Raw genomic sequence first — 11148 nt, forward strand, 5'->3', positions numbered from 1 at the left:
AGATATAGGTACCCCATAGTCCTTAACTAAAATATATATATTTTGTACATATCTCAAACCAAACACATAAGTATATGATAGTCACTATAGATTCGATAATATAGATTTTTTTTTTTTATTTTTTTTTTTTTTGTACAGATTTAACATATATCACATAAAAAGATTTATGTTTTGAACAACCGTGATTTGCTTGGTACCTTATGACGCTGAGCATATACATACGGATAAAATGCTCTTACCTCTCGATAAAAAAATTATGAACAAAACCGATATGCTGGTTTTGAAGTATCGTCCTTCTCGGTGCTTCCCTTCAACCTTGGTTGGTGGTTTTCAGTACTATCGAACCTTCCTCCGCTTGAATCAATGGTGGAGGGCGCCACCAAGTTAACTCACACGGCTGGGCTGAGAGAGCATAGGCGTGGGAGTGGAAAGAAGAGGAGTTTTCAAGGCTCCCCAATTTTTTTGTTTGTAAAGTCTCTTAAAAAAAACCGCCTTCAATACTAGTTTCATTTTTTTTTCTTGCTTTTATTGCAGCACTCAAAACGGCTGCTCATTTTCATTTTTTTTGAAACTCCCTTCCATTTCCAGAATATGGAAGGGAGACTCTTTACCATGCTGGACGGTTGGGCTTCCAAGGTGGCCCAATCGTTCAGCCCCTCTTGTTTTGGAAAGTCGCCTCCTATTTAAGTCTCCATTTATTGCCCTTTTGAATTTCAAAAGGCACAAATTTTTTTTTTTTCAATAAAGTATGTCAATTCATGCTCTGACCCACTATGGATCATTGGCATGTAGTCAAGCATATTTTATGCTATTTTAAAGCTACAATTTTCTATGGCTTGACTATGACTCGTTTCGCTAATTTTGACCTATCAGTATATACCGATGCAGACTGGGCTGGGTGCCCAGATGATCGAAAATCTACAAGTGGTTATGCAATGTTTAGTGGTCTCAATTTGGTATCCTAGAGCTACAAGAAGCAAACTATCATGTCTCGATCGAGCACCAAGGTCGAAAATCGAGCTCTCTCCAATTCTGAAGCCGAGGTTACTTGGGTTGGTTATCTGCTACATGAACTGGGTATCTTTGGTCATCCTCTCCCATTATCTGGTGTGACAACATTGGAGCGTACCTTGCTTCTCAGCTGGTTTTTCATTCTCACTCCAAACACATTGAAATCGATGTTTATTTTTTCGTGACAAAGGGGTGAAGAAGGAATTACAGGTTCAATATCTTCATACCCATGATCAACTTGCTAACATTTTCACTAAACCCTTATCTTCTCAGCGGTTTTTACTGTTGTGGTTCAAACTCAATGTGCGCCCGGGCCCATTGTGTTTGCAGGGGGCTATTAGAGATAAGAATTTGAAAGGATCGATCACCAAGACTCCTTCCCAAATGGACTCTCAAGCTATTGCTCACATGAAAGGAAAGTCGTCTAATGCTAAAGATCATCTGTTTAGAAAGTCGATAATGATAAGAGACTCCAAACCGTCACCTGCTAAAGATCAGCCTTGCTTACCTAATCCTAAAGATAATGATAAGAAGGAAAGATCTTCGTCCAAGATTTGTATTCCTAATTCTAAGGCTATTCCGAATTTTTCCAAATGTACTAAACCAAACTCTCACTGTAATCTATATAAAGATAAGAAGAGAGGAGTCCTTCTTCAAGTTTGAATAGAGAGACTGTCGTGAATGTAGGTGTTTACCGAACCACATTATATCGGTGTGTGAGTGTATTCGGTGCATTGAGTGTGTGCGTCCTCTATTAGGCTGGAATGGAATCAACACATTTTCAGAGGATATCACAGTGATCAAGAGGGCCTGTTGGATCAGCTGAGATGGGAAATCACCGAGAAAGTGCACCGCATATGGCAAGAACAAAACTTGGAATGGATTGGCAAGAACAGAGCCTTTATTTAGAGATCTTCGTATGACCTCAAGCTAAATTGATTTCAGCCTACTGTTTTTTGGTTTGATGTCTTTTAATTTCTCTGTTAGACTTTCGTAGTGGGGTGATACCTCATCACACATGCAATTTTTTATGGTGATTACTTTATGAATGAATTTCACCTCTCTCAACAAAAAAAAAAAAGTCATGACCTCACATAAGAAATACATTCCCTAAGTTTTGCTTACATGTATTTTTTTGTAATCCTACTTCTTTCAGCTTTAAAACATTGCATTTTCCCTATATATAAAGAAGCCAGCTCGGACTAGCTAGCTCATTTAACTTGGTCTCATTATGTGCTTGAACTTGGCTTGGCTCGTCAGGTGAATGTGCCAAGCTTGAACACTTTAAGCTCGCCTGGTTCAGCTCCATAACCAGCCCTACCTGGGGAGGGGGGAATGCCCGTAAATGCATCCCCACAGTCCTACACGTGTGGTTTCCTTGGTTATAAAAAAAAAAGTTTTTCTCACAAAACCCTCTCTCTCTGTAAAAAAAAACAAAATGGTAACTGGCACATGACTTGGGGGGAAGTCTCCTACCAAAAAAATACTACACACAAAAGCATGTTTGAATTGTCGATTTCAAGAATCTACGTTCTTGATCTTGTTCTGCCACACACTGAGTAAATAGCAATGCCATTTCATCGGGGGAGCACATGTGACTACTGAGATCTTTCTTTGCTATCCATTTCCCGGAGATCAAAAGCCTACAAATGATATACGATGCACAACTATCAGTAGTGAGATATCTTCAATGCTTCGGTTTCTCACGCGGCAGTAAATTCGAAATACTTGTGGGGTTGCATTGTATTCGTGTGTTGAGACTGTGAGAGGTAGTAAGAAAGTGACAGATGAAGTTGGTTTGGTTGGATGGGGTCAAGTGCATGGCAGTAAAAACTGGCGTCAAGGTCGATGCGAATGATCTGTCCATTTACACAACAAGGAAAAATCACTGAGATTGGCGTGCGACTTACTTTCATCTTTACCTTTACCTTTTTTTCTTTCTTTTTACTATGTAATTTCTATAAGAATTTTTAAAGTGGCATCTAATTTTTTTGGCATAATTAAGAAGGTACTTAACGCTTTGGATATTTTGAAAAAGAGCACTAGAAAAGTTTTGTTTATGTTGATAAAAGTAAAATGTTTAAAAATTAATTACAGTTATTATATATATATATCTTGGGGTTTATACAACGATATTATCTTTTCACAACCATAAGAATATATCTTAGTCCTGTATGCCCACTATTTTACCCTTCAATAATTAGGTGAATTTACTTATTATTATTATTTATTTATCTTTAAAACGTATTCATCCTCATGCCATAACAAATTGGTTAAAACTTGTAGAGAAGAAAGACAGAACTTTAGAAGAGAAGAGACAAAAAAGCTGATTATATATACGTGTATTTTTGAATTATGATGAAAAGCTTAGGGGTCAATTTGAATTTTTAACGAATAATAATAATAATAACGGAGGCCAGCCGCCTTCTCGTTCATGAAAGGTCAGGTCAGGGCAGCAAGCAACACACTTTGTTTCTATATTTCCATGCAAAATCCTGGGAGCTTCCATTTTTGTGTCATATTTCCATGCAAAATCCTCTCTTTCTTTCTATATAAAACCTTAAACTTTAAGTCCTCTCTCTCTCTCATCCTTCACCCCTTGAACATTTTCGTTACCTCCCTTCTTTATTGAAGCTTGTGGGTGCAACCATGGCTGCCGACCTCAGCCTGAACCCAGCGGCACAACCTGCAGAGCCTCGCTCCGGCACCACCCAGTGGCTGTCATGGAGCACGCACAGGCCTGGCGATGATGCAGACGACTCGTGGGAAGCTCGCGCCTTCGCGGAGGACACCGGGAACATCCTGGGCTCGACATGGCCACCACGCTCCTATACTTGCACCTTCTGCCGGAGAGAATTCCGGTCGGCGCAGGCCCTCGGCGGCCACATGAACGTCCACCGCCGTGATCGCGCCCGGCTTCGACAGCTCTCCCCGGCCTCCTCACCCACTGCTGCACCTGAACCTTCTCCTGCTTCGCTCTACTTCGCTCACCACCGCGAGTTCACCACCCACACCACCCCGGGAACCAGCGGTCTTTGTATGATGTATGCCTTTCCCGGTGATGCTGGGCCGGGCTCGGCAGCGTTATTTAGGCCAGGGATCGCTGGATGCGTAGATTCTCCATCAACACTTCTACCCGTTTCTCAGTACTCATCAGGCTACGCTCCTGCCTCGTCGGTGCAATTCCTTTCTTCATCTCTCTCCTCTGCAGACAACCAAATCGAGCCTTCGGAATTCGCAGCAATAATGGCCGGCGGTGCGACGAAGGCTGGGAACTCGGCATTCATCGAAGAACTCGACCTCGAGCTTCGTCTTGGACATAAACCGTAGCAGTGATGCAAATAAGGAATTGGAAACAGAAATCATCTCTATTTTTACACACTGTAACTATAGAGTTGTTAAAAATTTTGGCGCATGTGTGAGATTCCGACCTCATTCCGCCCAATTTTATGAATGTTTCGAGGATGATTTTGAACATGCTATCAGATTCCGGCGAGCGAGTCTTCAGGCTGGTAGTAGAAATTTCATTTTTACTGTTTGGTTATGTTGGTAATTTACTATTTTGAGAGATGAGTGAGGAGGGAGGAAAGAGCAGGACAGTTCACAGCGAGTTGAGAGTCCAAGCAGACAAAATAGAGTCTGACGTTCCGTGCAAAGACACGGTGATTATTCCCTTAGTTGCTCTATGGGTACCTCAATTGACAAATATGCCCCTTTGTTTGAATGACCAACTATATGTTATATGGTCCACAAAAGAGAGAGAGAGAGAGAGAGAGAGAGAGAGAGAGAGAGAACCCTCTGCCAGTGACTGTGAGTGGTCCTCCAAGCCTCAGCTATTCGCAATAGCTGGGGAGGGAATCCTGAAAGTGCGAGTGCCAAGCCAGTTAATTAACCAAGATGGCTTGGAAGTTAGGGTCCCGAGTCATGTGGTCTACTTTTTCTGGCCCAAACATAGCATGACCCTAACCTAAATTTGATTAGGCATGAGCCAAACAAGTGCCACAATCCTTTTGAGGATACTTCAAGATGCAAGCAAAGTGATCACGAGCTTCAATCTCTGCAAATTAGATTTCCAAGACCCTCTACAACACTGAAAATTTAGGGGAAAGATTCCTTTGTCTGTTGCTATATGCTTTTTTGACATATTAGATGACCAACAAAATCCATGATTTCTACGGTTTGTGTTTCCTAGAATTAGTCTGAGTTGGGTGCATCTAAATACATGTTGCAGTGCTGCCTAAGATTTTATACCTTCAATGATCGATACTTGGCAGTTCTAAAAGATAGGAATCTGTTAGCAACTAATAGATTCCTTTGGGTTCCCCATTTCTTTTTCTTGGTTGGTAGTATCTTCCCTAATTTGTTTTCCTTTAAGAATGCCATTCGATACCAGAAGTACAGTCTGAAAACACATTTTAACCATTTGGTATTTTACTTTGCAATAAAATACATAAGCTATTCAAATAAACGTTCTGTTCTGCTATAGCTTGCGACTTCTCTCCTTTTTTCTTGAATGAAATGATTTCTCTCCTTTAATAATAGTACAAAAAGAAAAGGTGCTAACAAAGCATTTTCTGGCTTGAATTTATAAACACTTGTCCTCCCTCTTCTTCTGTACTTATATCATCTTCCCATAGTCTTTTCTTTTTACATGCACTAACCCTCCCTCTTCAGCATCTTCCCAGTCTTTTCTTTTTGCATTTCATTCTCATATTTTTTTCCCTTTTACATAAACCTCTGTTTCCGAAGCCACAGATCTCCCAGCAAAATTATTAAATTGCGTTAACAAAGTAGGAAAATCATCCACACACACACACACACACACAAGTGACCAATTTAAGCTTTCATTGGATGCATAATCTTCTGTTTTGCCAATGGGCGTTGGTTCCTGGTTCCCCATACTAAAACATAGAGGACATTTCTTCTTATATTTTCCTGTCTTCTGCTTCTAGATTCTTTAATTTCCAGATAAAATGCTTCTATATTTTCTTTGCCAGCTATGTTCTCATGACTAATTAATCAAAGCACATTTAATTCAATTATGTGCCCTCCTTTTTTTTCATTTTTCTTGATCCAAGTTTCCTTGCAAAACCTATTATCCCAACGGATTACCCAATAGAAAAAAAAATCTAACACACACCTCTGGACTCTCAGTTGTATCCAAGCGCGTCCTTCAAGATCGTACTTGTAGTGGTGGCAATCTAATTACGATGGTGGATCTAAGGGACAAGTTGGTCATAATTTTTTTTTACGAAATTAATAGTTTTGATCAATAGGCCAATAGTGGCATTTCTTCCGGTCGGCTTCGTCCATATGGCTGGGCTGTACTAAAAAAATGGATTGGTCAGTAACTAACCAAAAGTTTTTATTGAGATAAAAAAAAATGATTAAAAGTTAGATCATAATGAAAAATAACTGAAGCAAATATAATGCTAGCTAAGTCAGCAGGGTCCTTAACCTGAAGGCCTAGGATCGAATCCCACTGGTGCATGGGGGCTACCATGTTGCTTTAATAAGGTCGGGGCAAGTAAGGCTGGGTGGTCGTATACTCAACCTGCATTTTAACCTCGCAGGAAGGCAGGCCCATTAGGAGACAGGTTCTCGGTGAAGGATTTCCTTTGTCATAAAAAAAAGATACTGTGTAGTAAAAAACTCCAACTAAACTCAACCTGAAGGTCATCTTGTCAGAATCCTTGCAAATCGGCTTGAATTGGTCTATTGGTATCGAATCGGCTGATTGAACCCCCATTCACCTGAATCAGTCTGAATTGGCCTTTAAATACCATGGTTATTTCGTCTCCCTCCGGGTGTGAGTGCCTTTAACTGGTAGACTCTGTATGTTCCCTTGCGACTTACAGTGTACAGTTGCGCTTATAGTCTGTTTTGCTTTTGTTGAGTCTGATGTAAGTTGCCCGGTTCAGGTGAATCAATACCCCGAAGGGGTAGCCCGTATACTTGAACTGTAATAGCCTGCGGGCAAAATTGTGAATGAAGTAAATGCGTTGAGCTTTCTTTTGTTCACCCTCGTTGTGATTGCTTCTTGTGATTGCAATTTCTCTCCCTCTATTCTCTCTTGCTCTCTTGCACTCTGATTACAAGCTTCTGCGATCGGCAAGCGAGCTGACAAGTAGGCTTGCGGCGGTGAGGAAGGACCGTCGCGCCGCGCTAGCCCATTGAAGAAAATAGGCCCGTGACAAGTGGTACCAGAGCCCGTTCTCGTGCTGGGGAAGGGACTCCGGAGTCGGTGTCGACAGACACGCCGACAGGCTGCGATTTGTGAGCAAGACATCGTGGCGCCTTATCAAAACTTGCGCAACACCAAAGGCAAGGCAGTTGCTGAAGCTGAGGAGATGGGTTCACCTCGGGGCCAAGAAGAGTTGACTGCAACTGTTAACAAGCTGGTGGAAGAAGTGACTTCGCATGATGAAGCAATTTCATGCGCATGTGAATCATTCAATGGACTGAATGATGTGGTGGCGAGTCTGCAAGAGCAGGTAACCTTATTAATGGGGCAGGTCACTTCGTTGACGACTACTGTGGCCGACTTGCACACTGAAGTAAGGGAGCTTCAGTTGAAGAACCGTACGTTGCAGCGGACGGTGACCCTAAATGGCGGAAATGGTGAGAGGCCATCAAGGATTAAAGTGCCAAGACCCGCAAAATTCAATGGTTCTCGTGACAGCAAGGCCATTGAGAACTTCTTGTTCCAAGTAGAAGACTACTTGGATATCCAGAATGTGACCCTCGAAGATCTGAGGATTAAGGCTGCAGCAGCCTTACTTGATGGAGATGTTATCGCTTGGTGGAAGCGGAAGCGCAATGACATGGAGAGGGGTCAATGTGTGATAGACACCTTTGATGACTTCAAGATGGAGTTGCACAACTACTTCATGCCAAGAAATGCACAGAGGCAGGCCTACCGGATGGTTCGTGAGCTCAAACACACTGGTTCGTTGTAAGACTATGTCAAAACGTTCTAGAAGCTTATGTTGGAGATACCTAACATGCCAGAAGACGACATGCTCAACTGGTTTATTGTGGGACTTCAGCCATGGACACAATCTGAAGTGGAAAGGAGTAACCCCCGTATTTTGGAGGATGCATATGTGGCGACAGAGCGCTTAGTTGACACTCAGCGCAAGCCTTTCACCCCATCAACCAAAGTTGGGAAGAAGCCTGACCACAGAGGCAAGAAGGATGAGCAACGCAATGATAAAGGTGAGGCGTCGACACGCCATCAATCCGAAAAGAAACAGAACTTCACAAAGCATAACAACAACAACAACAAGGGTGCGATTGTGACATGTTGGTTCTGCGGCGATAGACATATCGCCAGACAGTGCCCAAAGCGCCTTGTAAAGGACGACGGGCAAGCCAATGCTGCACGAGAAGAATGCAACGATACTGAATGCAGTGACACTGAGACCATGCAACCAAAGATGGGGGTCATGCGATCGATTAACGCAGCTAGAAGTTGCGCAACTAAGAACATGCAGGTCAGTAAGGAACTTATGTACATAGAAGTCATTATGAATGAAAAACTTACTTCAGCTATGATAGACTCCGGGGCCACACACAACTTTGTCTCGCAGAAAGAGGCAGAGCGGTTGGGCTTGAAAACTGGGCCAAAGCAGAGGACTATCAAAACAGTAAACTCTGAGGCCAAGCCCATCCTTGGTGAAGCAAGAGATGTGGCTACTCAAGTGGGGAGTTGGGTCGGCAAAGCCAACTTCTCTGTGGTGCCCCTAGACGATTTCAAGGTGATTCTGGGTATAGAGTTTTTGCAAAGTCAGAATATTATGATGCTGCCAAAGCTTAACACGTTGACGATTATGGGGTCAGACCTGTCTCACACAGTGTAGTGCCTTACGCAGAAAGGCAAGTCTTCAGTGTTATCGGCAATGCAACTGAAGAAGGGTGTCAAGCATGGGGAACAGACATTCTTAGTTGTAGTGCGTGCAGATGAAGGGAAGGTAGAAGCAGCAGTGCCGCCGACCCTAGCCCCACTATCGGAGGAGTTTCGGGGGGTGATGCCTCCGGAATTGCCAAAGCGTCTTCCGCCAAGATGTGAGGTCGACCAAAAGATTGAGTTGACCCCGAGAGCGAAGCCTCCCGCAATGGTTCCATACCGCATGGGGTCAGCTAAACTGAAGGAGCTGCGCAGGCAGCTAGACGAGATGTTGGACGCAGGCATTGTTTGTCCATCAAAAGCCCCATTTGGCGCCCCAGTCCTTTTCCAGATAAAACATGATGGCTCTAAACGGTTATGTGTGGATTACCGTGCCCTGAATAAGGTCACGGTGAAGAACAAGTACCCATTGCCATTGATAGCAGACTTGTTCGATCAGCTAGGCAGTGCCCGTATCTTTTTCAAGCTAGATCTGCGATCGGGTTACTGGCAGGTGAGGATTGCCGAAGGTGATGAGCCAAAAACAACTTGCGTCACCCGCTATGGTGCTTACAAATTTCTAGTAATGCCGTTCGGGTTGACAAATGCTCTAGCCATGTTCATGACTTTAATGAACCAGATCTTCTACCCTTACTTAGACAAGTTTGTGGTAGTCTACTTGGATGATATCGTGATCTACAGCAGTAACATGAAGAAACATGTCAGGCACTTGCGAACAGTGTTTCAGGTGCTGAAGGAGAATGACCTCTGTGTCAAACGAGAGAAGTGTCTCTTCGGGCAGGAGGAGATCAGCTTCCTTGGCCACGTTGTAGGGCGTGGTGTGCTGCGTATGGATGGGCAGAAGATAAGGGTCATCCAGGAATGGGTTCCGCCAAGCAAAGTGCCAGAATTGCGATAATTCCTCGGTTTGGCAAACTATTATCGGCGTTTCATCGAAGGTTATTCCCTCATTGCTGCGCCCCTCACAGATTTGTTAAAGAAGAATCAGGTATGGCTCTGGATAGGAGTGTGCCAAGATGCCTTTGATGGCTTAAAGAAAGCCTTAGTGAGGGAGCCAGTGCTGCGACTGCCTGATCATTCAAGACCCTTTGAAGTCCACATTGATGCCTCAGACTTTGCCATTGGCGGAGTTATTATGCAAGATGGTCATCCGATCACATATGAGAGTCGTAAGCTGAAGGATGCAGAGAGGCGTTACACAGTGCACGAACGTGAGATGACCGTCATTGTGTATTGCCTCAGGACCTGGCGGCACTACCTTTTGGGTGCCGAGTTCGTCGTCAAGACGGACAATGTGGCCACGAGCTATTTTCAGACACAAAAGAAGTTGACGCCTAAACAAGCTCGATGGCAGATGTTTTTGGCTGAGTTCGACTTTGCCTTGAAGTACAAGGTTGGAAAGACCAATGTTGTGGCGGATGCTCTAAGCCGTAGGGCTGAACTGGCAGCTGCGCGCGCGAAGTCTTCTGAAGTGCATTTGGAGGGTGCATTGCTGGCCCGCATCTGCGAGGGTACGCAACAGGATCTGACCGCACAACACCTTGTTTCTCTGGCGCAGGCAGGGAAGACTTGGCGATTTTGGCTACAGGATGGCCTCCTCGTAACAAAAGGGGGACACATCTTTGTGCCACGGTGGGAAAGCCTTCGCCGAGAGTTACTTAAAGTGTGCCATGATACACTATGGGCCAGCCATCCTGGTCAGGAGCGGACCTTAGCACTCCTTGAGCGCGGCTACTATTGGCCGCAGATGAGAGACGACATTGAGGGGTATGTGCAGACATGCCTCATCTGCCAGCAAGATAAGGGGACAAACCAGAAGGCTGCTGGTCTCCTTGAGCCTCTACCAATTCCAGAACGTCCTTGGGATAGCATCTCCATGGACTTTATTGTTAGTCTGTCGAAGGTAGAGGGCCTCAGTTCTATTTTGGTTGTGGTGGATCGTTTCTCAAAGTATGCCACCTTCATCCCAGCTTCCAAGGAGTGCCCTGCAGAGAAGGCTATAAAGTTATTCGTAAAGCATGTGGTGAAGCATTGGGGCATACCAAAAAGCATTGTGAGTGATCGCGATGCTCGCTTCACGGGCAAGTTTTGGTGTGAAGTATTTCGGCTACTTGACTCTGAGTTGCTGTTTTCAACAAGCTTCCACGCAGATAGATGGGCAGACAGAGCGCATCAACAAGATACTAGAGCAGTAACTTAGGCACTTTGTTAGTGCCAATCAGAAAAAT

General features: G+C 43.9%; 1 protein-coding gene across 1 annotated transcript; it reads left to right on the top strand.

Annotated features, from left to right (window-relative positions):
* Positions 1-3660: 3660 nt before the first annotated feature.
* LOC149821969 (uncharacterized) lies at positions 3661-4341 on the top strand. The gene has a single exon (XM_089980199.1). The coding sequence runs from the start codon at positions 3661-3663 to the stop codon at positions 4339-4341; it is 681 nt and encodes a 226-aa protein (XP_089836325.1).
* The last annotated feature ends 6807 nt before the right edge of the window (positions 4342-11148 follow it).

Source organism: Nuphar pumila, chromosome 11, assembly GCF_984573655.1.
Source record: "Nuphar pumila chromosome 11, dmNupPumi1.hap1.1, whole genome shotgun sequence".
Classification (NCBI taxonomy): Eukaryota; Viridiplantae; Streptophyta; class Magnoliopsida; order Nymphaeales; family Nymphaeaceae; genus Nuphar; species Nuphar pumila.